Genomic DNA, 27,329 nt, shown 5'->3' on the forward strand with positions numbered 1-27,329 from the left:
ATGCATTTATATATTTGAATATCATATTACACAGCAATTAAAGAGAATTAACTAGAGCTATGCATAGCTCATAGATGAATCTCACTAATAAATACTAAGCAAAAGGAGCAAAGTGTAGAATATATACGAGTGGGTGAGGCAAAAACATATTGCTTAGGACACATATACATGTATATGGATAAAGAGTATAAAGAATATGGTCATAGGGGCAGCTCCTGTGGCTCAAGGAGTAGGGCGCTGGCCCCATATACCAGATGTGGTGGGTTCAAACCAGCTCTGGCCAAAAAAAAAATATGGTCATGACATACCAAATTCAAGAGAGATAAGGGGAGGAACATAGGAAGCTTTGATCATATTGGTATAATAGCTTATTTACTAAACTAGGTAGTAAATGAAAAGTAATGTGGCCAGGTGGGATAGCTCATGCCTATAATCCCAGCACTTTGGCAGGATGAGGTGGGTGGATCATTTAAGGCCAGGAGTTTGTGACCAGCCTAAGCAACATAATGAGTCCCCCTATCTTTACAAAAAGAAAAGTTAGCCAGTATGGTGGTAGGTGCCTGTAGTCCCAGCTACCCAGGAAGCTGAGGCAGGAGGATGGCTTGAGCCCAGGGATTCAAGGGAACAGTGAGCTATGATCCCATTGCACTTTAGCCCAGGTAACAGAGCAAGACCTTGTCTCAAAAAAAAAAAAAAAAAGGTTACATTATTCCTTATAACTTCTGCATGTTTGAAATGCAACATTTTTAAAAAAAAGAGGCAGGACTTGAGAAGTCTCACAACACGGGGCCCTACTTGTGGGGAGATTTAGGACTGTTCTCATCACTCCCTGGAAGCCAGCAGGCAGGGTAAATTAACTTAAGACTCTGGAATCTGACTACACTGAAAGGGAGAGACTCAGAAAGCTGAAGCTTCTTGTGTTCAAGAGGAGAGGAGGTACAGGCATTTTCATTGTTCCCCTTTATGTTCTGAACCCGGCTATTGGCCTGCACCCCAGCCCTGGATTGCAGAGAACACGGGCAGAGGACACAGCTGGGCATCTCTGGGGTGCAGAGCAGGGGGGGCCACACGCACATGTCTGTGCCGCCAGCATCCCACACACACAGCATGCAGGCTGCCGCCCCCGCACAGTGCACGCACTTCCTCGCAAGCAACTTGGCACGGCGCCCTGACAGTTTACAGCATTGTCACTCACAGGCGCCCGCGCACACACGCCTCTTCCCCGGCGCTCTCTGACCTGGACCCCAGAACTGGAGCTACGACTTAGCCTGGTCTCTGCAGGCCCTGCCATTCCTCCCTCCCCTCTAGGGGCTGGGTTTTTCCAGTTGGAGCCTCATTCTCTCTACAGCAACCTTGGGAAATTTGGCGCCTGAGGCTGTTCCTACACGTTATTTACTTCCTCTTCTCCTCTCACTGAGACCCTCCGGTCAGGACAGCTGCAGTCCGGGACTAGAGACTGGCTGGAAGAAGCACAGGAGGTGCAAGGGAGGCCCCTTCGAAAGCCCCCAGCCCACTCATCCCTGAAGGGGTCATGAGCACCAGGCAGGAGGCCAGGAGAGATGAGGGAGACACCAGGAGGGGACAGGAGGCAGAGCTTCAGGATGGAACCCACCTGAGCCAGCAGCGCCGGCTCAAACAGGCCACCCAGTTCCTGCACAAGGACTCAGCTGACTTGCTCCCTCTGGACAGCCTCAAGAGGCTGGGCACCTCCAAGGACTTGGTAAGGTAGCCCTCTCCCCTGCCTTTTCCCTCTATTCCCAGATCTTGAGGCCAGGGTGGTTCCCTCATGGAGTGTACACCCTCAGCCTTCAGATGCCCCCTACCTTGCTAAGAGGGGGAGAGATTGTCTGCCAACTTGAGGGGCTTCACCCTGGCCACTCTCAGGTTCTTCACTGGAGATGTTCCTGTGGCATGGTAGCTCTGAGGGACCCTATTCTCCTGGCTCAGCTTCCCCCACCTTTTCCTGATAGCCCAAGGCTTAGGGGAGGTGAGGAGCTATGCTGTGAGGAGTAGAGGCTTACAGGGACCAGGGACCCTCTCGGGCTGTCAGTTAAGGCAGGGAGGGCCTGGAAAACCTGCCAGTTCAAGTTGTGAATTTCCTGCTCTTGGTGACTCCCCCATTCCAGGTCTGTTAATCCATTTATTTGCCCTTTCCCCTCAGTCAAATCATTGAGGGTCTCCATTGTTTTCAGAGCATCAAGGTTTCACACGGCTCTCCTCCTATCTCCTTGAGTGTGCCCGCCCTCCCTCCTAGGTGAAGTGGCTCCTTTCCTTCCCCCCACTACCTTCAGCAGCTCTGCCTCCAGAGGGAATGGGGTTAGGGAGTAACCAGGAGCTAGGTGGGTGAGGGGCACACCCGCCTTCACCCTCTCTTGACAGGCAGTCAAGAGCTGGGCCTTTGGAAAAACTTTGCTTGGGATCAGATCCTGGCTTGGTAACTTGGGCAAATTACTTTATGCCTCTGCCTCAGTTTCTCCATCTGTTAAGTGAGGATAAAATTAATAGTATCTATCTTGTAGGGTTGTGGGGAAAGCTGACATGAGCTAATACATATGAAACACTCACAACAGGGCCTAGCTAACAGAAAGCACTATCTAATACCATTGTTATTCCTCCAGCTGGTATTCCAGTTAGCCTAAGAGGTGAAGTAAGCTCTACAGCAGGAGTCCTCAAACTGCAGGGGGGGGGGGGGCGGCCGCAGGCCACATGAGATGGTGTGATTGTATTTGTTCCCGTTTTGTTTGTTTACTTCAAAATAAGAGTGTGCATAGGAATTTGATCATAGTTTGTTTGTTTTTTTTTTTGCAGTTTTTGGCCAGGGCTGGGTATGAACCCGCCTCCGGCATATGGGACCAGCGCCCTACCCCTTTGAGCCACAGGGGCTGCCCCATAGTTTTTTTTTTTTAACTATAGTCCAGCCCTCCAACAGTCTGAGAGACAGTGAACTGGCCCCGTTTAAAAAGTTTGAGGACGCCTGCTCTACAGGATCCAGAAAATATGGATTTACATCTAGCCTCTGACCCTGAGAAGAGAGGAAGGCCTTTGTAGAAAAAGGGCTTGGGAGCACTCTGGTCCCTTGCTCCTCTCCTAGTTGAGGGTCTAAGAGCTACTCGGCAGGGCCTGCACCCTGAAGCCATCCTAGCAGCTGTTCCTCGAGAACCTGGAGGCCAACCCAGGCTGATTGCCTTTCCTGACCTGGCCCTACCTTTCCAGAGTCCACCCAGACAGGGCTTCCTCTCTAGGAACCCAATCAGAGGCCAGGCAATCCTATAGCCACATCCCAGTGTCCCCCAAAGGGGAAAAGTGATAGGTTTGTTCCTTCTTTCTGACACAGCAAGCACAGCTGAGAAACAAGAATGGAATAGGGAAGGAAGCAGGATCTTGGGCTCCAGGGACTAGAGCCCTGTAGCCTCTACATCTGCTGAGGACCATCCTACAGGAGAAGATGCGCTGTGAACACTGCCATCCCAGGGTGGCAGGCCCAGTCCTCTGATAAGAGACCTGACTTCCTACCTCTCCCTTCTGCCTCAGGATCCTCCAAATGAATCTCTAACAGTTACTGTGGCTTTGGGAGCACAGAGACAACAGTTAGGAAGACCCCATTCTCTCCCTTCTCAGGATAGCTCTGGTGCAAACTGCGGAACAGTGGAGGAGGCCTGAAGCCTGTATCCACCGTGGGAAAGCTGGAAGGAGGTGGGAACTGAAGAGCCCTGCTTTCAGGCCACTCCCAGAGCTCTGGACTTTTCCTAGTACTGAGTCTCCTGCTGGCAGCTTTGCTGCAGGAGCAACCTCAAGGGCCTCATTAAGCCAAGGGTATGAAAACAATCCCAGACTCTTAGGGAAGGGGGGGCAGGTGGAGGAGTAAGTAGAGCCTGGGAGGGTACAATCATTCCGTAGCAGCATTTATTGAGGGCCTACAATATACTGAGCCATGCCCTGAGATACAAAGACCAGTGAGATACAGACCTAACCTTAGGGGTAAATGGGGGAGTGTAATCCATAATATTTGTGAGATGGGTGGCACCTGTGGCTCAAAGGAGTAGGGCGCTGGTCCCATATGCCAGAGGTGGCAGGTTCAAGCCCAGCCCCATCCAAAACCTGCTTAAAAAAAAAAAAAAAAAAATATATATATATATATATATACACACATATATATATATTTGAGAGAGACTGGTGTTAGCTCACCCTGCAATCCTAACATTATGGAAGGCCAAGGCAGGAGAACTGCTTGAGGCCAGGAGTTCAAGTCAACGAAAGTATCAAGAGCCCCAACTCTACAAAAAAAAAAAAAGCTAGGCGGTGGCGCCTGTGGCTCAGTGGGTAGGGCGCCAGCCCCATATACCAAGGGTGGCAGGTTCAAGCCCGGCCCCAGCCAAGCTGCAACAAGAAAATAGCTGGGTGTTGTGGTGGGCGCCTGTAGTCCCAGCTACTCGGGAGGCTGAGGCAGGAGAATCACCTAAGTCCAGGAGATGGAGGTCGCTGTGAGCTGTGATGCCACAGTACTCTACCGAGGGTGATAAAATGAGACTCTGTCTCAAAAAAAAAAAAAGCTAGGCATGGTGGCACAACAGTAGTCTTAGTTAGTTGGGAGCCTGAGGCAGGAGGATTGCTTGAGCCCAGGAGTTCAAGGATGTAGTGAGCTATGATGGTGCTGCTGCACTTTGGCATCAGAATAAGACCTTGTTTCTTTTTTTTTTTTTTTGACAGAATCTCAAGCTGTTGCCCTAGGTAGAATGTCCTGGATTTATAGCTCATAGCAACCTCCTACTCATGCTCAAGTGATCCTCTTGCCTCAGTTTTTCTATTTTTAGTAGACATGGGGGGGGGTCTCGATTTTGCTCAGGCTGGTCTTGAACTTGTGAGCTCAAGCTATCTACCTGCCTTGGCCTTAGAAACAAGGTCTTGGCCAGGTGCAATGCAATTTGTGAGAAGCATGGCCAAGGGAGGTACTAGAAGAGACCCCACTGTGGTGTGTATGGAGGGAGGAGATCCTGAAGAGGTAAACCCTGCATAAATTATGGGATACACACAGAATCACATTTAAAATTAAAATCTCTCCCAAATAAAGTGTGCTAAGCTAACCATCCAGCTGGCCTACAAAAGAGTGAGGAAGAGTTGGCGGCGCCTGTGGCTCAGTCGGTAAGGCGCCGGCCCCATATACCGAGGGTGGAGGGTTCAAACCTGGCCCCGGCTGAACTGCAACCACAAAAAAAAAAAAAAAAGAAAGAAATAGACAGGCGTTGTGGCGGGCGCCTGTAGTCCCAGCTACTCGGGAGGCTGAGGCAAGAGAATCGCTTAAGCCCAGAGTTGGAGGTTGCTGTGAGCTGTGTGATGCCATGGCACTCTAACGAGGGCCATAAAGTGAGACTCTGTCTCTACCAAAAAAAAAAAAAAAAAAAAGAGTGAGGAAGAGTTAACAGAAAAAGGGATACAAGGGTGAAGGCACGTTGGCAAATTCAGTCTGGTAGTAGTGTTGCTGGGGCCAATGAGTGGTGTAGGGGACAGGAGGCAGTGGCCAGGTTGCCAGGGCTGTGGGCCACCTTCAAAAGTTTGGGCTCTAGGTTCGGTGCCTGTGGCTTAAGCGGCTAAAGCACCAGCCACATACGCCTGAGCTGGCAGGTTCGAATCCAGCCCGGGCCTGCCCAACAATGATGCTACAACCAAAAAATAGGTGGGCCTTGTGGCAGGAGCCTGTAGTCCCAGCTACTTGGGAGGCAGAGGCAGGAGAATCGCTTGAGCCCAGGAGTTGGAGGTTGCTGTGAGCCGTGATGTTATAGCACTCTACCCAGGGTGACAGCTTGAGGCTCTGTCTCAAAAAAAAAAAAAAAAAAAAAAAGTTTGGGCTCTATTATGTAAGCAATTGGAGAGGGGACCTTTACGTTTTTTTTTTTTTTTTTTTTTGTAGAGACAGGGTCTCACTTTTATGGCCCTCGGTAGAGTGCCGTGGCCTCACACAGCTCACAGCAACCTCCAGCTCCTGGGCTTAAGCGATTCTCTTGCCTCAGCCTCCCGAGTAGCTGGGACTACAGGCGCCCGCCACAACGTCCGGCTATTTTTTGGTTGCAGTTTGGCCGGGGCCGGGTTTGAACCCGTCACCCTCGGTATATGGGGCTGGCGCCTTACCAACTGAGCCACAGGTGCCGCCCACCTTTACGTGTTTTAAACAGGGGAGTGACAAGGTTAGTTTAGTTTTACTTTGGTGCTTCCTGAACTGTAATGTGTGTACAAATTACCTGGGGATCTTGTCCGAATGAAACTTCTGATTCAGTGGGTCTGAGATTCTACACTTTTAACAGGCTTCCAAATGATGTTAAAGCTGCTCATATGAGGACTACCCTTTCAGGCAGATAAAGTTTTAGATAAGTCAGTCTGAGGTTTCCCAAAGGTATATTTGAAAGGCAACAGGCCTGAACACAGGTTCTTATGAATTTAGGAGGGTGCTCCAGTGACACAGGGAGGCTGAAATACAGGCTGTGACAGAAAGAGGAATGGACTCTCTAGGAGGCAAAAATTGGGGAAGTGACTGGACAAGGTGGGGGTGATTGAGGATGAAGGAGAGATCAAGGATGACTCCCCTAGCTCTGAAGACTTATTACATCTTCTCATCATACAGTCAACCCCGGAATCCACAGTATGTGGGGAAGGAGGGGGGGAATCCCAAAACTCTTAGTTAAGAAAAAAACATAGGGGGGCGGCGCCTGTGGCTCAAGGAGTAGGGCTCATGTGCCGGAGGTGGCGGGTTCAAACCCAGCCCCGGCCAAAAAAAAAAAAAAAGAAAAAAACATAGGTTTGAGACAGTATTTTCCCCAACATACTAGTTCTTGAAATATCCATTTAGTCAATAGGTCAGTCTAACCTAGAATGGGCTGTTTTCTTTCCATTCCTTTATTGCTGGGCAATCTATTTGGGTCCCAGAAAAATGGCATGTTTGAAATTGGGACTCAGTGTTTTAATTATCTGTTGGGGTACTTGACTAAGCTTTTGCTTCTTTCTCATCAAGGCTCAGGTCTGGGATAGGGCTGGGAGGGGAGGGTGGGTATCCTGGGATAGTTAAGTGAGGGGGTCCTGAATACTTGGGTTTAGACCTGCCTGCCTTCATTTTTTGTGTGTGTGTGTGTGTGTGATGGAGACAGCAGCCACACAGCGTGATCCAGAGACGCTTGGTGGAGGTAAACCAGAGTCGGGTTCAGGGTGAGTCTCCCCTGGTGCAGGCCCTGATTCATGGCAAGGAGAGCAGGAAAACCAGCAGGACAGAGATTCCAGCTCTTCTGGTCAACTGCAAGGTGAGAGGCTTCCTAGGGCAGCAACTTTCATTGACAGCCTGCCTGTAGCTGGATCACTTCATTGGCTTTTTCTGTCCTGACTGGTGAGGGAGGAGGGAAACAAGGTACCTCTCCCCATAGCCTGGACCTAAACATGGGAATCTCTATCTTTTTCCCTCCTTGCTTCAATCCATCTTCCATCTGCACAATTCCATCTGTCACCACCCCCTTTCCTTGCTCAAAGTACAACATTTAAACGTGAATTCCTAAGTATCTATATCTACGAATGGTGTATGTATGTATAGATAATCCAACTCTCCTGGAAAAAGGCAATGGCCTTGTCATCTTTGGAGCCATTTAATCCCCCACTCCCTACTGAACTATTCCCAGTAAATGCCTACTGATCCTCCATCTTTGCTCAGCATTTCTTCTGCCTGGATGGCTCTCTTCTTGCTTTCTTATTGATCATTCTGTGTCCCCATTCTATAATCTTTTAAGGCTCAGCTTAGATGTCACCTCCTCCTTAAAACCTTTCCTGATTTCCCCAGTAAAAAAAGTCTTTCCTCCCCGCTCTCAATCTCATAGCCGGGCGCTGTGGCGGGTGCCTGTAGTCCCAGCTACTTGGGAGGCTGAGGCAAGAGAATCACCTAAGCCCAGGAGTTGGAGGTTGCTGTGAGCTGTGTGACACCACGGCACTCTACCCAGGGTGATAAAGCGAAACTCTTGTCTCCACAAAAAAATAAATAACTTTCTACCATATAGTAGTAACATCTTACCTCCTTTAGACTCCTAAAGAACAGCATTCATTTGATGTGCCTTCCAGTAACATCTTATGCATAGTAGAAACCTAATAAATGTTTGGAATGAGAAAACCAGGGGTGTGTGTATATCCAAGTATACACCAAAATGTTCATATATACCCAAAGAAAGTGAATCTGTTTCCAGTGGTGAACCTCTTGGTTACTCACATCTGCATTTCCTAACAAGGAATCCCAGTCTTCTCATCTCTCCTGTATTCCTAACCTAGAGTTCTCTAACCAGGAGGCCCCTAACTTCCCAAGGATTCCTCTAAACAAACACCTCCATTTCTGGCCAGATCTTTCCCAAACTTATGGACTCACCGTATATAGTTCCACTTCCTTTTTTGATTCCTGAGAGTCAACTGTAAGAGTCCTATAAAAGTTAGTTTTAAAGATTTAGTTCATTTCTAGAAGGGAAACCATCAAAGGGCTGGGAAAGTTAAAGGACCTAACCCCTTCTCCAAGAAACTCACTGATCCACTACAATCCCTCTTTCTCAGTGCCGAGACCAGCTGCTCAGAGTGGCCGTGGACACAGGCACCCAATATAATCAGATCTCCACTGGCTGCCTCAGCCGCCTGGGGTAAGAGCATGACCCAAACAAGTACACCGGGTGGGGGAGGGGCATACACCTCTGACCATATTAAAGGAGTAGGGCACCGGCCCCATATACAGGAGGTGGCGAGTTCAAGCCCAGCCCCAGCCAAAACTGCAAAATAAATAAATAAAATAAAAATAAGTTATTAAAAAAAAAAAAAAGAGTGGCTAAGAGACTCTGGAAAAGACAACAAGGATTTCAAGGATTTAGTCTCTTGGAGGGATTGGAGAACCCAAAGTATAGTAGATGGGGCCATTGGCTGATTAATGGAAATGGGTGAGGTAGAAGGGACTATCATGACCATAACCCTTGTTTCCCAACCACAGGTTAGGGAAGAAGGTCCTAAAAGCCCCAGTGGGGGATGTGACACTTGAGCCCCCAACCCAGGTGGAGCAGCTGGAGCTACAGTTAGGGCAGGAGACTGTGGCGTGTTCAGCCCAGGTGGTGGGTAAGTCCTCCCTTCCTCGATGGCCCAGTTCCTCACCTCTTTTATCTTTCTCTTCAGAGTGGGGCAAAGACAGAGGTGGTCAGCCCTTGCCAGTAACAGATGTCCCTAGAGATGCTCCAGTTATCCCCAATCTGTGTGCCCATATCCTCAGACCTGAGGGATGGGGTGGACAGAAAAGGGGCAAGGGCTAAGAGAAGGGCAGCAGTGACTACTGGGTACCTCAGCTTTTTGTTTTTTAATGGTCCCTGCAGATGTTGAGAGTCCTGAATTCTGTCTGGGACTGCAGACTCTGCTCTCTCTCAAGGTAAGGAACCCACACTCAGGGCCTGGTCCAAAATTCTGGGACAAAGAGGGAGAAGGCACAGATGTGGAAGCATGGACCGGTTCTGAGAGACTTGAATATACAAATCTTTCCACTTAGAGGTTCGTTAGTTACCCATAAGTGAAAAATCCAGAGAACTGAGACCTTTCCATGGGGGTCAAGAGAAAGGGGAGTAGGGGAGGAGTAAAGAGCAGGTGGAGGGCAGCGTCTGTGGTTCAAAGGAGTAGGCGCTGGCCCCATATGCTGGAGGTGGCGGGTTCAAGCCCAGTCCCAGCCAAAAACCGCAAACAAATAAACAAAAAACAAAGAGCAGGGTGGCGCCTGTGGCTCAGTGAGTAGGGCGCCAGCCCCATATGCCGAGGGTGGCGGGTTCAAACCCGGCCCCGGCTGAACTGCAACAACAAAAAATAGCCAGGCGTTGTGGCAGGCGCCTGTAGTCCCAGCTGCTCAGGAGGCTGAGGCAGGAGATCGCGGAAGCCCAAAAGCTGGAGGTTGCTGTGACTCCTGTGACGTCATGGAACTCTACTGAGGGCGGTACAGTGAGACTCTGTCTCTACAAAAAAAAAAAACAAAAAAAAAACAACAAAAAGCAGGTGGAAGCTGTGGGAGGTGGAACAAAAAATGGTAGATAGGGAGACAGGTGACCTGCTGAAGTGACCTTACCTTACCATTACCCGGTCCACATCCCACAGTGCTGCATTGACCTGGAACATGGAGTGCTACGGCTGAAAGCCCCATGCTCAGAGCTGCCCTTCCTGCCTTCCTACCAAGAGCCTGGCCAGTGACCCTGCCCTAGTCAGTCCCTAGAGGAAAGACCTCAGGGGAAAAACCCTGTGAAGAAGAGGCTGCTCCAGCCAGGTGGCTGGGGACTATTGTATCTGTGCCTGTTATTACCAACCTGACCCACCCCTGGTCCCATTCCCATTTTCCTTAGCTGGCCGCATTCCTCAGCTTCTCAGCAGCTTCCTGTCCCCTGGGAGTATTCACTAGAGGGCCTATGATTCTAATTTCTGGTGTCCCTGTTCTCTCATTCTCCTCCTGTGGAAAGCAAAACCAAATCAGGACAGCAGAAAGCATCCTAAGCAAAATGGGTACCCTCTTGGCCCTCAGACTCTACTTAACTGCCCATACCTGTCTTTTCTCATCTTCTGGGACTTATTATCTCCCACAACTAGACTGCCTGGGTCCCTGGCCCTTCCACTGCCTGGCTCTGATTTTGCACATATCTGCTCATAGCTGAGTAGGGGATGTAATGTTAAACAGAATAATTCAATACAATAAAAGAAGGTGAGTTAGTACAGCTGAGAGCTTTTATGAGTTACCATTTTGGGGGATGCAAATGTCTGATGCGTTTTTGATTAACCTGTGCAAAACCTTGGATGTACCTCTAATGTTGACACCAGGTATTCATCCTTCTCCGCTTGATTTTTCCACCCAATGGACCCCTGAACCTTGGGGCTGTGTGTGGAAGAGCCCTGTAGAGAACTGCCCCTCCGTGGTGGACAGGATGGTGGGCTCGTCAGCACTTGAACTTATATTCTTTCTTATTCCTACAACCATCCACATCATTAAACTTTCTTCCTAACCCTTAACTCTGGCCTCCTGTGCTGAACCTTGCCTTGGAATCAGTGGCTTTCTATCCCTCTGCCAGGCTCTGAGCCAAAGCAAAAAGACAGAGGCTCTTCTGACTTCAAGAATTCAAACCTTAAGAAGCCAGATCCCTGGCTCAGCGCCTGTAGCTCAAGCGGCTAAGGCGCCAGCCACATACACCAGAGCTGGTGGGTTCGAATCCAGTCCAGGCCTGCCAAACAATAATGACAAATACAACCAAAAAACAGCCAGGTGTTGTGGCAGGCGCCTGTAAGTCTCAGCTGCTTGGGAGACTGAGGGAAGAGAATCGCTTAAGCCCAGGAGTTGGAGGTTGCTGTGAGCTGTGATGCCACCGCACTCTACCCGGGGCAACAGCTTGAGGATCTGTCTCAAAAAAAAAGAAGAAGAAGAAGAGGGCGGCGCCTGTGGCTCAGTGAGTAGGGCGCGGGCCCCATATGCCGAGGGTGGTAGGTTCAAACCCAGCCCGAGCCAAACTGCAACAACAACAACAAAAAAAAATAGCCAGGCGTTGTGGTGGGCGCCTGTAGTCCCAGCTGCTCGGGAGGCTGAGGCAAGAGAATCACGTATGCCCAAGAGCTGGAGGTTGCTGTGAGCCATATGACGCCACGGCACTCTACCGAGGGCAGTAAAGTGAGACTCTGTCTCTACCAAAAAAAAAAAGAAGAAGAAACCAGATCCCTGAGTATCTTTTTGGCTGGTTTCAGTCTCTCAAATCATGAATTATAGGTAAAGAATGATAGTGTTGTAACTAACCTGAACCAAGGAATTAGGGCCCTGGGATGGGGAACAGAATGTTGAGCCTGGAATAGACTAGATTAGAGAAGAACCAGGATCCAAGGAGCTGCCCTATGACACCTGGCCTTACCTTTATCAGCAGATTCCCTTGGCTCTCAGAAAAGAAAGGAGAGGGGCTTACTCATCATGCGTGCCATATTATCTGGTCTCAAATCCCAAAGGCTCATTTCCTGTCCCTCACTGCCTTGTTCCATAAGCTCCACTTTCCTGGGTCTCGCTGTGTTCCTCTGTCTGCCTCCTGTTGCTTCTGTAACTGCAGACCCTAGACCCCATAGCAGTACCTCAACTCAGCTGCTTCTCCTTTGGAGTAACCCTTATTTCTCTATGAGGGTTTATTTGAAATAAACCCTTATTGGGGGCGGCGCCTGTGGCTCAAGGAGTAGGGCTCCGGTCCCATATGCCAGAGGTGGCGGGTTCAAACCTAGCCCTGGCTAAAAACCAAAAACCAAAAAAAAGAAATAAACCCTTATTGGGCGGCGCCTGTGGCTCAGTCAGTAGGGCGCCGGCCCCATATGCTGAGGGTGGCGGGTTCAAACCCAGCCCCGGCCAAACTGCAACAAAAAAAATAGCTGGGCGTTGTGGCGGGCGCCTGTAGTCCCAGCTACTCGGGAGGCTGAGGCAAGAGAATCGTGTAAGCCCAAAAGTTAGAGGTTGCTGTGAGCCCTGTGACGCCACGGCACTCTACGGAGGGCGGTACAGTGAGACTCTGTCTCTACAGAAAAAAAAAGAAATAAACCCTTATTTCTCTATGCTGATGTTTGTCTCTCGTCTTCCTCCCTACCTTTTAGGAACTCAGTGTTATCTCTGGCCTTTATTCCCTTAAAAAAAAGGAAATGGGTGGTGGAGGGAGGGTAATGGGTGGGGCCTCATCTACTGTGCATCTTAGAATGGGTACAGGCAAAGCTTACTAAAGGCAGAATACAAATGTCTACATACAGTAACTAAGAAAATGCCATGAAGGCTACATTGAACAGTTTGATGAGAATATTTCAGATTGTATATGAAACCCGCACATTTTACCCCTTGATTGCACTAATGTACGCAGCTATGATTTAACAATAAAAATAAATAAATTAAAAAAAAAAAAAAGGGTGGCGCCTGTGGTTCAGTGAGTAGGGCTCTGGCCCCATATGCCAAGGGTGGCGGGTTCAAACCCAGCCCCCGCCAAACTGCAACAAAAAAATAGCCGGGCATTGTGGCGGGCACCTATAGTCCCAGCTGCTTGGGAGGCTGAGGCAGGAGAATCGCATAAGCCCAAGAGTTACAGGTTGCTGTGAGCCGTGTGATGTCATGGCACTCTACCCGAGGGTGGTACAGTGAGACTCTGTCGGTACAAAAAAAAAAAAAAAAAAGGAAATGGGAATGTAGGCCCTTCCCCAGGCTGACTTATCTGATTTGGGTCAGTATAATTAGAAATTATACAGTAGGAAATAACACTGCATTGCACTCAGCACATACATACATTTACAATTACAACAAAATAATACTTACCTATACTGTGAGTAATGTACTCTGTTATTTTCTATTTTACATTATTCTGTTCTTATTTCAAAAATGCTGGCCACAACCCACCAAAAGATTGCAACCTACAATATGCAAAACATTGATTTAGAGCACAGAGAATCAAGAGCAGATAGAACAATAAATGGCCCATGATATCTGCAGCAGATTTTAGATGTCTACTGTCTTATAGACAGTAAGGCCTGTGAAGCTGCATACTTCAAGACATCTCAACACGAGACAGCACTGACCTGGCTGCTTTGGTAAATAGAGGAAAATCATCAGGGTTGCTAGGAACATAAAACCATACTGTAAACAAGAGTCCTTAAAACAAGCAGTGTGTCAATCCTATAATTATTTTTGTTTTGTTTTTGAGACCGAGTTTTACCCTTGTTATCCCAGGATACAGTGCAGTGGTATCACAGCTCACAGCAACCTCAAACTCTTGGATTCAAGCAATTCTCTTGCCTCAGCCTAACAACCTGGGACTAAAGGTGCTGCTGGCTAGTTTTAGAGACAGGGTCTTGCTCTTGCTCAGGCTGGTCTCAAACTCCTGAGCTCAGGCAATCCATCTGCCTGAGCCTCCCAGAGTGCTAGGATTACAGGTGTAAGCCACCATGCCTGGCCCTTATTCCTGTAATTATTATCGATGTCAATGACTTGGAGTTGTGCCAGGAAAGATGGAGCTTAGGGTGAGTGGGGCCCTTACCTCCACTGCTCCCCTAGGCCCAAAGCCTGGTTTCCTTAGGGTGTTGGGGCCATGCAAAAGATTTGAACTCCCTCCTCACAATGTTTTCTACACAGTGAGACTGGGGAGCTTGGGAGAGGGGCGTAGCACATCTCCAATAATTTGGAGTAAGGCCAGGGTCCTATGACCCTGCTGATGTGTGATAGGTGAGGTCCATGAGGAAATGGGCATAGGGTCAATTTGTGTCTTCTTTCACCAAAAAAATTGCAGGGTTTACAGTTTGTAGTCACCTTAGGGTTGCCACTATCTTTTATGCCCAGAGTCATATCTTGCTCCTCTGACGCCGCTGGGGGGTGGAGTGGGACTCAGATGGGTCCTTCACCAGTCATGAGGGCAGGTCCAGCTAGGTGGGATCCTGAAGGCTTAAGGGAGCACACTGTGCTGGCTGGGCTGGATGGTAGAGGGTTTGGTGAAGCAGGGCACGGACTGCAGGGAGGTCGTCAGGATCTGAAAGCCAGAAAGGGGCAGGTAAGAGGCTGGGGTTTCCTGGGCACCCAGGCCCCTGGACTGCCTGGTACTCACCCACTCTTAGCTCCTGCAACAGGCTACGGTAATCTGGCTCAGCCTCCAGCACTTTCAGCAGGTTGGTAGACTCCATACGCTCCAGCTGCACCTCCCAATACACATATATCTTCTGGTTGAATGTGACATACACAAGGCAAGGGCTGTTACGGCCTTCTTTGCAGGCATACAGGCCTGGAAGATGTGGGTGGTGAGACAAAGGTCAAGAAGTTCCAGTCCCAGATTGTATATGAAACCAGCACACTGTACTCGATTGCACAAATGTACACAGCTATGATTGAACAATAAAAATAAATAAATAAATAAAGTAAGATATAATAAAAAAAAAAAAGAAGTTCCAGTCCCAGACTCGGACCCTGTAGCTCAGCAGCTAGGGTGCCAGCCACATACACTGGAGCTGGCAGGTTCAAATCCAGACCGGGCCTGCCAAACAACGACAACTACAAAAAAAATAGTCAGGCGTTGTGTAGGTGCTTGTAGTCACAGCTACTTGGGAGGCTAAAGCAAGAGAATCGCTTAAGGCCAAGAGTTTGAGGTTGCTGTGAGCTGTGACGCCATAGCACTCTACCCAGGGTGACAGCTTCAGACTCTGTCTCAAAAAAAAAAGAAAAAAGAAATTCCAATCCCAATTGTGGGCAATAAGAAAGCAAGACTTGGCGGTGCCTTTGGCTCAAAAGAGAAGGGCACCAGCTCCATATGCCAGAGGTGGTGGGTTCAAACCCAGCCCTGGCCAAAAACTGAAAAAAAAAAAAAAAAAAGAAAGCAAGACTCAGACCTCAGAGTCAGCACTTTCAACCCTCCCACTGACATGAGGAAAAGAACCAAAGGCCCTCTATTTTTTCCTTTGTTGAGAACTCAGTAAAATAGGACAAGTACATCAAAATAAGACAAAAATGTCTGACCCATTCCAGACATGGAAAAACTGTAGTATCAAAAACCAGGCAGAATAGCATCCAAAAATGTGGTATTTGTTAATTTTCCCATCTCAGTCATATCCTTGGAGTAATGAGAGACAACATTCCTAGTCCAAGGGGAAGATTAGCACAATGTGGTCAAGAAGTAAGGCTTCTTTGAGGTGTCAGTCCCTTCTTCCAAGACATAGGGATTAACCTTCAGGTCACCAGAGTATGCACTCTGGAGCACTGGTTGGTTCTTTTCTCAGTTTTAGTAACCAAACACATCCTTTAGTCACCTGAAGAGTTGGTGCTGTCTTCAAAGGTCCTGAATTGGAACTAATGAAAACCTCTGGAGAATTTTATTCAGAGTTCTGGCATGCTCAGATAGAAAAGAACTTCCTGATGTCTTCATATATCCCAGATAGGTAAGAACTCATTCTATCCTTTAAAATATTCAGAGACAGAGATCTTACTGCCTTTGATTTCCTCTTATCAAGATGGCAATGGAAGATCTAAAAATAGGTCATTCAACCCTATAATTCCTCTACTAGGTATATACCCAGAAGACCAAAAATCACATTATAAGAAAGATACTTGTATCAGAATGTTTATTGCAGCCTAATTCATAATTTTTTTTTTTTTTGTAGAGACAGAGTCTCACTTTATCGCCCTCGGTAGAGTGCCATGACATCACACAACTCACAGCAACCTCACAGCGATTCTCTTGCTTCAGCCTCCTGAGTAGCTGGGACTACAGGCGCCCGCCACAACGCCCGGCTATTTTTTTTTTGTTGCAGTTTGGCCGGGCCTGGGTTTGAACCCGCCACCCTCAGCATATGGGGCCGGCGCCTTACCAACTGAGCCACAGGCGCCGCCACAGCCCAATTCATAATTGCTAAGTCATGGAAAAAGCCCAAGTGTCCATCGATCCATGAATGGATTAATAAATTGTGATATATGTACACCATGGAATATTATGCAGCCTTAAAGAAAGATGGAGACTTTACCTCTTTCATGTTTACATGGATGGAGCCGGAACATATTCTTCTTAGTAAAGTATCTCAAGAATGGAAGAAAAAGTATCCATGTACTCAGCCCTACTATGAAACTAATTTATGGCTTTCACATGAAAGCTATAACCCAGTTATAACCTAAGAATAGGGGGAAAGAGGAGAGGGAGGCGGAGGGAGGGTGATTGGTGGGATTACACCTGTGATGCATCTTACAAGGGTACGTGTGAAACTTAGTAAATGTAGAATATAAATGTCTTAACACAATAACTAAGAAAATGCCAGGAAGGCTATGTTAACCAGTGTGATGAAAATGTGTCAAACGGTCTATAAAACCAGTGTATGGTGCCCCATGATCGCATTAATGTACACAGCTATGGGGTGGCGCCTGTGGCTCAAAGGAGTGGGGCACTAGCCCATATGCCAGGAGATGGCGGGTTCATATCCAGCCCTGGCCAAAACTGCAAAAATAAATAAATAAAATAAAAATAAAAATGTACACAGCTATGATTTAATTAAAAAAAAAAAAAAAGATGGCAATGGAGTACCCACCCATTACACTCAAAGGAAAGAGCTGAAGAACCCATTAGTTCACGAGACTTGTACTAATTAGGGGATATGTCAAGAGTGGAACTGAAAGGCAAACCTTTATCTAGCATATCTAACACACTTATCTAAATGAAGTGCGATGAGAGTGGGTACCTAGGGGCAGGGGTCCCACCTGCACAGAAGGCACGGATATTTTCATCCACTTGGAAGCGGACGACAGTGCGGTTGTGATCGATAATATATGTCTGTCCATCCCAGGCACATGCAACTACCTCCTCATGTCCATTGCCCTGAAAAAGAAAGGCCAGAGACAAGGCTGTAGGAGAGGCAGGGAGTTGTTTTAGAAGAGACCTGATGACAGAAGGCAGATGAAATATAAAAGAGCTGTGCACTTGCCTCTGATGGACAAACTGCAAGTTGGGGAAGAACTTTCCCCACATGGTAGGCACCAAACAGGGCTGCCAATGAGCTACTGCCCACAGTGCTCACATCCACTCCTGGACACTGGCCTTATCATTCCCAATCTCATAATAAGGAAATTTCAGCTTCCAGAAATGAAGTTATTCATCGAAGGATCCTCAGCTAGGAGGCGGCAGAATGAGGACTCAAACCCAGCCTGTTCTACCTGACTTCAAAGCCTCATGCCTCTTCTCCTAAACCTTCCAGCATGCATGATGGCTATATAAAGCGTAGCCCCTGTCTGCTGATTCACAGGCCACAGTGCTATTAAACAGATGTACTGTTTTCTTTTTCATATATGGAAAAGAAAAAAAACTACAAAATATACATCTAGAATTGGATAACTCACTTTTAGATTCTAATAGTGACTCATTTTTGCCAGGAGGTGAGGGGTGGTATTACATCTACTGAAAAGTAGGGAAATGATAGATTTTCCATCAGCATAGAATAGTGTTAAATACTGCAGAGCAAAGAGGAACAAGTTCAGATGGTCTAAATCCATCTGAAGTGAATTGTTTCCTCTTAGTCTACACCTCTATAAAGATGTAAAATAAAGCCTTGGAGGGAGTTAACTGGGATGTGTGACTGGCTATTTTAAATCTTACCTCCTCATGTGAAGAAGGCAAGAATGCTCTGTTTCACCCAGTTTTCCACTCACCGTGACATCTAATTTCTCCAGGGCAAAAAGCTGATGATCCACCTGCACCGACCACAGGAGCTTATCTGCTTCCTCCATGAGCTTCAGTGTTCCTGTGGGGTCAGATGCAGGCTGGGGGTGGGTGGCACAGGCCCTGAGCAGACTCTACAAGCATACAGCTCTCCCACTTCATCCCAGCACTACTCACCATCCAGGGTGCACAGAGCAAAGAGGCCAGAGCCACCACTCTCAGGGCCATGGCCTATGGATAGGACAGAAGGACCAGAAAAACATGTGATGGGTAGGGCAAGGTCAGAGTTGATGGGAAGGGGGCAGCCAATGGCAGCAAGGGAAGGGACTAGATATGAGAGAAGGCCCTGGCTTTGCTCTCCCCCAGAGCTGATGGTGGCCTTTAGCTCCCTCCTTTGTCCCCGCTCCATTTTCACCTTGTTTGATGTTGCCAATTAGGTGAGTAGAGACATTCTTGTTGTGGATACGGCCAGAAGTCTGATGCAGTACCACATCCCGGGCGGCTGGGGTCTCCCTGTGGGCAGGAGGGTGGCGCCAAGGGAGCTGAGTTCTTCAGGCTCTTGGTGGCCACTACCCTGCAAGAGCTTTCAGGATTTTTTTTTTTTTTTGTAGAGACAGAGTCTCACTTTATCGCCTTGGGTAGAGTTTCATGGCGTCACAGCTCACAGCAACCACCAGCTCCTGGGCTTAGATGATTCTCTTGCCTCAGCCTCCTGGGTAGCTGGGACTACAGGCTCAGGATTTTTTTTTTTTTTTTTTTTGAGATAGAGCCTCAAGCTGTCTCCCTGGGTACAGTGCTGTGGCATCACAGCTCACAGCAACCTCCAATTCCTGGGCTTAATGATTCTCTTGCCTTGGCCTCCCAAGTAGCTGGGACTACGGGTGTCCACCACAGCGCCTGGATATTTTTTTTTGGTTGTAGTTGTCATTGTTTGGCAGGCCCAGGCTGGATTCGAACCCACCAGCTCTGCTATATGTGGTTGGCGCCTTATCCACTTGAGCTACAGGTACCAAGCCAGCTTTCAGGATTTGAATCAGCTTGGAACCTATCCCTGACCCCATTTGGCCCATGGGGCAAACAGAATACAGAGGGATGGGACTGCCAGGTTGGAATTTCAGCACATCTTTCAGGTTAAAGGCCAGGAATCCTTGGCCCCAAAATAATCTTCCTCAATGGGGCAGAGGTGTTTGGGCTGGGACCTAGTTGGAGTGGTCTGTCAACTATAGACCTATGTCACTAACATGTGCTACCTGAGAGCCCATTTTGCTTCCATGTACCCCCTACAGGGTTCTACCCCCTTACCTATTGCCCTCTGTGGCTCCCTCAAAGGCAGGAGGGGACTTAGTGTCCTTGTTCCAGGTACACAGTAGAATTGCATAAGCACAGCCTGGCTGAGAAACCATCAGTTCAGGAACACCCAAAGGCCCTGGAGTCACCGAGAGGCTGTCCACCTACACCAGGAAATAGGGGGATGGAGAGAGAAGGAAAGAGGTGGTACCCTGCAGAGGACAGGGGAGAGAGGTAGGGTAGGGTTCCTCCAGGCATTGAGGCTAGCAGCAGGATTCTGAAGCTCACAGAGCTCCTAGATCACACCATCCTCTGCCATAACCATCTGCTTTCCCCTACACATGCCCCAAGAGGAACCCAGATCTTCACACAGCCCATATCACACCCCTCACTCTTAGCCCCATGTTCCTTCCTCTTTCCCCTAAGACCTTGGTCAGAAATGATCTCTCTCAACAAGGTGACTTTTCCTACCTGGCCCTGTCCTACGAGCGTGGGCTCCCCGAGGAGGCCTTCCTCCCAGCTCCCTGGGTCCCTGGTCCCTGAACTCAGCCTCTTACCTGACCCTCCAGTGTCCATTTCTTGAGGGATACCAGCTGCCCTGTCAGGTGTTCAGGGCCCTCACCCAGCTCTTCCCAACGGAAAGCCCGCACCACACGGTCCGTGTAGCCCACCACCAGTTCACAAAGCCCATCTCCATCTGTGGGCACATAGAAAACAAGATTACTCTGGAGTCCCACATGCAGCCTCTACTCCTCTGCTAACATTGCAGCCACAGGCACTTTATTGTCAGTGCAGCTTCATGCCCAATGTGCTGTGCGCTATTCGCCTTAACACACCCCAAGTCTGCAATCTGCCCCCATCTCTCCTGGCACTTGGAACATGCAAAATGTCCATCCATTCTGAGGCTCCTATCTGCCTCTGCCCTCAGTCACACACCTCAATGGTGCTGAGTCATCCAGTGCCCTCCTGGTTTTGCAAGCTCCCTATCTACCTGGCTCTTTCTCTTGCTTATTCAGTTTTTTACCAAATACTATCCTCCCAGCGAAGACTTCCCTAACAATTCTATTTGAAATCCCTACCTCTGCTCAGCACTCTCTGGCCTTTTCTGTGATTGATTTTCTTCATAGCACTTACTACTGACATACTATTCAATTTGACATACTATTTAATTTTCCTCAAAATCAGTATTGGGTTTTTTTTTTTTTGGTCATCTCTTTCTGGTAAGATCCAAGAGGGCAGGGATTTTTTTTTTTTTTTTTTTTGTAGAGACAGAGTCTCACCTTGTCACCCTCAGTAGAGTGCCATGGCGTCACACAGCTCACAGCAACCTCCAACTCCCAGGCCTAGGCAATTCCCTTGCCTCAGCCTCCCAAGTAGCTGGGACTGTAAGTGCCCGCCACAACGCCCGGCTATTTTTTTTTTTTAAGAGACAGAGTCTTACCTTGTCGCCCTTGGTAGAGTGCCATGGCGTCATAGGTCATAGCAACCTCGAGCTCTTGGGCTTAGGTGATTCTCTTGCCTCAGCCTTCCCAGTAGCTGGGACCACAGGTGCCTGCCATAACGCCTGGCTATTTTTTTGTTGCAATTTGGCTGAGCCAGGTTTGAACCCACCACCCTCAGTATATGGAGCTGGCGCCCTACTCACTGAGCCACAGGAGTTGCCCCTGGCTATTTTCTTTGTTGTTGTTGCAGTTTGCCAGGGGGTGGGTTTGAACCCGCCACCCTCGGTATATGGGGCCTGCACCCTGCCCACTGAGCCATAGGCACCGCCCATAATTTTTTCTTTGATTTTGCAGGGATTTTTTGGCTAGGGCTGGGTTTGAACCCACCACCTCTGGTATATGGGGCCAGTGAGCCGCAGGCACCGCCCAGAGGGCAGGGATTTTGTCTGTTTTACTCACTATTGTAATCCCAGTGTATAGAATGATGCCTGGCTTACAATGGGAGCTCAGAAAATCTACATTAAATACATGGTAAATGCATAAATGAATATGAACTGGCCCTCTCACGTTAATCCCTTGGGATCTACTTAGGTACCCACTGTCTCCTACTATCCCAGTTGCCTGCAAAGGCAGCCATACTCACCGATGTCGCTGATCAGCATGACCTTGGTGTTGGCAGGGATGTGCTGCTTGAAGACTGGACGTTGCTCCTCCCCCATTAGTGTCTCATGGTGCCCAGAAGCATCCAGGATCTTGGCCGGTGTGAGGTCAAACAAATGAAACCAGCCTTCAGCACTCACTGCCACCAGCAGATTCTGGGAGAGACAGAGGTGGACTGAGAGGGAGGTTGGGTATAATCCTAATAATTAGATCACAGAGGTCAGGGCTAAAGCCTTTAAATCTCATTTGATTTCCACTTTGAGGCAGAGACCAAGGTAAGGCCTCAGAGTTCTACCAAAGTCCCAAAGTCCCCTAGAGTTCTTACCTTTCCTTTATTACATACATCTCCAACCCCAACACAAGTCAGCTGCAAGAGAGAAAGTGAGGCTCAGGAAGGAGACATTGAGGGAGACTGGGACTCCCTGATCTCTGACTCGAGAAGGGGTGGGTTTTCTAATTACCATCATTCATGAAAATTTATGCCATATGACCTACACTGACAATCTTTATTAATTCAGTTATTGTGCTAAAGGTTCAATTCTCCTAGACAGCAATATGAAGCCCCCAAGGTAGGTAAGATAATCTGAGTTTAAAACAAAACAAAAGCCCAATGTTTAACATAGATAACCTATCACATTTCTAGACTTATTCAAATTATTGCCCCTGTTTTTGAATAAACTTAAGATCAGACAAGCATAGGCAATTTCCAGATGACTTTTTTTTTTTTTTGGCCGGGGTTAGGTTTGAACCCTCCACCTCCGGCATATGGGACCGGCGCCCTACTCCTTGAACCACAGGTGCCGCCCAGCATAGGCAATTTCCATCAAGCAGCAAAGGGTACTTCACAACAAACACCCCAGGCTTGTGTGCATGTATATGGAGAGACAGATAGGAGTACTTCCCTCTCTGAATAGCCAAGAAGCAGCAGCTGGGCTGAGTAGCTGGGGAGTTAGGACATACTACTCCCCACCCACGTGGGGCCCACACTTGGCAGTCCCTGGACAGAAGGGACTTCCTCCCTCAAGGTTCTCAGGAAGGTGAATACTGACCATTCCCTGGCAGGAACAGGTAAGCCATGGCCGGCTGTCATCATTCTTATACACAGAAAGCTTTCCGCTGGTGTCTCCTACCACAAGCTCATTTAACTTCAAAGGGAGAAAGAAGAGAGAGTTAAGATGGGACCCTGCTGAACCACTGTGAGCTCTTCTCTCCTGGCCTAACCTAGGGAAATCACAAGATCTCAACTTGTACCTTCCTCAGCTTTATTAACAATCTTTTTGGACCAACATAGCCATAGTTTCTCAGAAGTTCTTTATCTCCATTTAGGAGTGGCATGTGTGCTGGAGGCAGGAGAGGTTAGAGTAATGGAGGCTGTACAGAATCTATGGTCCATCCCAGGGAACTCTGACATCTGGACAGCTCTGTGCCCTGCATGCCTAATTCAGCTCTTTTAATTTGACCATTACAAATGGACATGTTTTGAAAACAGCCCAAGATAGTGAACTTTTGGAGAATCTAACTTCAGACTTAATATCTAATCAAGGTAGAAATAAGACAATGCTAGTTCTTGGGGCCCTCCCTCCTCTAGAGGAGGATCTTGTGTGCCTTTGAGAGCACACAGGGGATGGTGGGGCCTAAGAAGGGGTTGCTTCACTCTTTGGACCTCTAGTGCCCTCAAGTGGTGGCCAAGGTCTCAGAAGGGGAGGCTCCTTGCAAAGAGCCTTTTCTCTACCATTTATGTCTTGGGTAGCTAACTGCCCTTTTCAGGAACTGAGAATGATAATCAGATCTCTTCAAACTCTATTTCTGCAAACACTTTCATGATTTCCTCTTGGAGGTACAGCCAAAATGCCCCCAAAATAGACTGAACTAATATTAGACTCTCAAGAGATTTAAATCTAAAAGCAACAAAGAGCAGATCAACAATTGGAAATGTTAGAAACAAATTGGGATTTATTAACAATGACTTATTTGGGCTCGATGCCTGTGGCTCAAGCGGCTAAGGCACCAGCTACATACACCTGAGCTGGCGGGTTCGAATCCAGCCCGGGCCTGCCAAAACAACAATGATGGCTGCAACCAAAAAAATAGGTGTTGTGGCAGGCGCCTGTAGTTCCAGCTTCTTGGAAGGCAGAAGAATCACTTGAGCCCAGGAGTTGGAGGTTGCTGTGAGCTGTGATGCCACAGCACCCTACCCAGGGTAATAGCTTGAGGCTCTGTCTCAAAAAAAAAAAAAAGGCAGCGCCTTTGGCTGAGTGGGTAGGGCGCCAGCCCCATATACAGAGTGTGACGGGTTCAAACCAGGCCCTGGCCGAACTGCAACAAAAAAATAGCTGGGTGTTGTGGCCGGCGCCTGTAGTCCCAGCTACTCAGCAGGCTGAGGCAAGAGAATCGCCTAAGCCCAGGTGTTGGAGGTTGCTGTGAGCAGTGTATCGCACTCTACCAGGGGCGATAAAGTGAGACTCTATCTCTTGTTTTGTTTTGTTTTTTGGCCGGGGCTAGGTTTGAACCCGCCACCTCCGGCATATGGGACTGGCGCCCTACTCCTTGAGCCACAGGCGCCGTCCTCTTTGATTTCTTTTTTAACAGGGGAGTTTATTAGATTACAGAAGCACAGAACATGTTTATTCACATGAAACCCTCTACATCTAATGTTTTAATTGTGGCTACTACCATAACAATCTTCTGCAGATACCCAGGGCAGAGGCTGCATGGTGTAGATAAAATGCAACTGCCTGGACGTGAATCCAGCTTTCTCTACCTAAATTTTTTCATCTATAAAATAAGGATGATAAAGAATATCTATCTCATAAGGGAGTTGTAACAGTTGAGTTGATTGAGAAAAGCATTTAGAAAGGTAATTGGCATATGGTGAGGACTAAATACCAGCTGATTTTTTTTTTTTTTGTAGAGACAGAGTCTCACCTTACTGCCCTCGGTAGAGTGACGTGGTGTCACACGGCTCACAGCAACCTCCAGCTCCTGGGCTTATGTGATTCTCTTGCCTCAGCCTCCCGAGCAGCTGGGACTACAGGCGCCTGCCACAACGCCCGCCTATTTTTCTTTTGTTGCAGTTCGGCCGGGGCTGGGTTTGAACCCACCACCCTCAGTATATGGGGCCGGCGCCCTACTCACTGAGCCACAGGCGCCGCCCAACCAGCTGATTTTTTTAAGCCTCTAGTTAAACCCCTCTCAGGCTGGGAACTTCACTTCTTTCATACAATTCAGTATCTTTTTAAAAATACATTCATTCAATAAATGCCATAGTACATAGTAGGCTCAAGATAAACGTTTGGTTAATGAACAAATAACAGAAAAGATTTTTCTAAGAAACAAAGAAAAGTAAGAATAAAAGAGAATGCCAAGCCAGCCCAGGAGTTTTCAGGTAAAACTGGACAATCAGAGCCAGGCACAGTGTGGCTCACGCCTGTAATCCTAGCATTCTGGGAGGCCGAAGAGGATGGATTGCCTGACCTCACCAGTTAAGAGACCAGCCCCAGAGGGCGGCGCCTGTGGCTCAGTGAGTAGGGCGCCGGCCCCATATGCCGAGGGTGGCGGGTTCAAACCCGGCCCCGGATGAACTGCAACCAAAAAATAGCTGGGCGTTGTGGTGGGCGCCTGTAGTCCCAGCTACTTGGGAGGCTGAGGCAAGAGAATCGCTTAAGCCCAGGAGTTGGAGGTTGCTGTGAGCTGTGTGATGCCACAGCACTCAACCCGAGGGGCATAAAGTGACACTCTGTCTCTACAAAAAAAAAAAAAAAAACTTTCATCAAAAAAATTGAAAAGTGAAAAAAAATCAAAAACTGGACAATCAGTTGGGGGTATAACAATAAATGCCAGAGGCACCCTGCTGAGAACAATCTCACAGTTTAACAGGTACACAGACATAGGAATAAAATCATAAAACAGTGGGCATGGTGAGTTACACATGTAATCTTAGTACTCTGGGAGGCTAAGGTGAGAGGGTTACTTGGAGTTCAAGCCTGAGCAAGAGCGAGATCCCACCTCTAAAAACAGCCAGGCATTGTGGTATGTGCCAATAGTCCCAGCCACTCAGGCTGAGGCAAGAGGATTTCTTGAGCCCAAGAGTTTGAGGTTGCTGTGAGCTATGATACCACAGCACTCTACTGAGGGAGACAAAGTGAGACGCTGTGTCAAAAACAAAAGAAAAGAAAAAAAAAAAAAGACCTGTCTCTACTAAAAACAGAAAAATTAGCCGGGTGTGGTGGCTGGGGCCTATAGTCCCAGATACTTATGAGGCTGAGGCAGGAGAATTGCTTGAACTGAGAAATTTGAGGTTGTTGTGAGATATGGTACCATGGCACTCTAGCCTGGGCAATAAAAAAAAATTTTTTTTTTTGCAGAAAAATGAAATCAAATACTAACAACGCTGTGTGCCAGACACCATTTTACCTCATTGATCTGTATTAACTTATTTAAATAATGAGAAAAGGAAAGACTGCTAAGTAACAAAAAGGTAGACATTGTTTCTGTAATTCAACAAACATGTAGCACTTTAAAGATGCCAGATACCTGCATCTGCCACGGAGCAGGCACTGTAGAAACCTGACATTATGAAGACTGGGATGGTGGGGTTGAGTGTTGCCCCAGCCAGAGGCGCGCCAAGATAAGAAGCGAGCCTTGAAAAATACCTCAACCTATTCTCCCGCAGTGGGTCAAGTTTAACAGCAGCACAGGTGCGTTTTAAGCCTATGTTAAGCACGAAAGGAGTGTCAAATTCTGTGAGGGTAGCAGGGAGGTCAGAGAAGTCTTTGGAGAAGGGAACCATAGGCAGAGCGGTATTGATATTTACAATTTACGACTGAAAAAAAATTGTCTTTGAAAGGTAAAGTGATTTGTTTGAGAAGCGATGCCAATGAAGGAAGCTTAACCCAGAAGCAGTGATCCAGGAAACTTGGCCACTAGAGTTTACCAGGCTCCTACAATGAACAAGTTACTGATTTAGACAGAGGGATCAACTATTTATAACCCTAAAAAAATATTTCCAGGGTACCAGACCAACCAAGCCAGAGATGACATGAAGACCCTGAACCTACCTCCGAAAGTTTTTCCCTTTGCCCGTCACACTAGTCCGAGCGCGCATGCTCCCTGCTACGCGGCACGCTGCCATGCCTCGCCCGCTCCAGCCCGCTCCAGCTCGCTCTTGTGCACACCCAGGCTGCGCCTCTCGCACTGCGCATGCACCTACCGTGTCGTTGTCGACGTCTCCGAGGCAGATTGCGTGCGGAAAGAGGCTCCCGCTAAACTCCAGTGCCACGCGCTGCACGTAGCTAACCGACCTCATGGCACTTTCGAAGGCCGAGGGATTGGGGAGCCCCACTTAATGTTCCGGAGCCCCTTCCCCACAGCCGCCCGAGTGGAAGGCCACCTAAAGCGGAAAGTTACGTCACCACCTGACCCTCCTTCCTCGCTTAACCTTAGGGAAGAGGCGGGTCTTCCGATGTTTAGAGGCGGGCTTACCGCACGTCTGATGTGATTGACAGCTCTACGGCCCACTCCTTTTCAGTTGAGGGCGCTCAAGGGTCGACCAACCCTGATGTTACCAACCTGTTCCCTTGGCAACAGAGCTCTCTAGGGCTTGACCTGATAACCTTGACCCGTTCCATTGTGCCATGAAGACTAGCTTTCAGACTATCCCTGAAAATCATACTAATAATCGTAATCACCAAAAATTGTATGGTTTCCAACAGTGTTTTAAAAAATACATACATATTCGGAGTCGCGAGAATGA

At 48.1% G+C, this 27,329-nt stretch overlaps 2 protein-coding genes across 4 annotated transcripts; one reads left to right on the top strand and one right to left on the bottom strand.

The window, feature by feature from the left end:
* Window positions 1–981: 981 nt before the first annotated feature.
* Window positions 982–10,730, top strand: NRIP2 (nuclear receptor interacting protein 2). 2 transcript variants are annotated; one of them, XM_053555687.1, is made up of 6 exons: window positions 990–1,720; window positions 7,134–7,283; window positions 8,563–8,645; window positions 8,987–9,108; window positions 9,360–9,412; window positions 10,123–10,730. In XM_053555687.1, exons 1-6 carry the CDS (start codon window positions 1,532–1,534, stop codon window positions 10,213–10,215), a joined length of 690 nt encoding a protein of 229 aa, XP_053411662.1. In that variant the 5' UTR covers window positions 990–1,531; the 3' UTR covers window positions 10,216–10,730. The 2 variants fall into 2 exon arrangements, with proteins under 2 accessions (XP_053411661.1, XP_053411662.1); XM_053555686.1 differs by lacking the exons at window positions 9,360–9,412; window positions 10,123–10,730 and having other exon boundaries at window positions 982–1,720; window positions 8,987–9,353.
* A 2,493-nt stretch (window positions 10,731–13,223) lies between these two features.
* On the bottom strand, window positions 13,224–27,002 carry ITFG2 (integrin alpha FG-GAP repeat containing 2). 2 transcript variants are annotated; one of them, XM_053555677.1, is made up of 12 exons: window positions 26,787–27,002; window positions 22,627–22,722; window positions 21,903–21,944; window positions 21,561–21,732; window positions 20,033–20,172; window positions 19,491–19,639; window positions 18,604–18,701; window positions 18,366–18,419; window positions 18,179–18,270; window positions 17,234–17,351; window positions 14,607–14,780; window positions 13,227–14,531 (listed from the first exon to the last, which is right to left on the bottom strand). In XM_053555677.1, the coding sequence occupies exons 1-12, from the start codon at window positions 26,880–26,882 to the stop codon at window positions 14,428–14,430; spliced, it is 1,335 nt and encodes a 444-aa protein (XP_053411652.1). In that variant the 5' UTR covers window positions 26,883–27,002; the 3' UTR covers window positions 13,227–14,427. The 2 variants fall into 2 exon arrangements, with proteins under 2 accessions (XP_053411653.1, XP_053411652.1); XM_053555678.1 differs by lacking the exons at window positions 21,903–21,944; window positions 22,627–22,722 and having other exon boundaries at window positions 13,224–14,531; window positions 26,787–26,996.
* Window positions 27,003–27,329: the final 327 nt, after the last annotated feature.

The sequence above is a fragment of the Nycticebus coucang genome, chromosome 12 (genome assembly GCF_027406575.1).
Source record: "Nycticebus coucang isolate mNycCou1 chromosome 12, mNycCou1.pri, whole genome shotgun sequence".
NCBI classification, from domain to species: domain Eukaryota; kingdom Metazoa; phylum Chordata; class Mammalia; order Primates; family Lorisidae; genus Nycticebus; species Nycticebus coucang.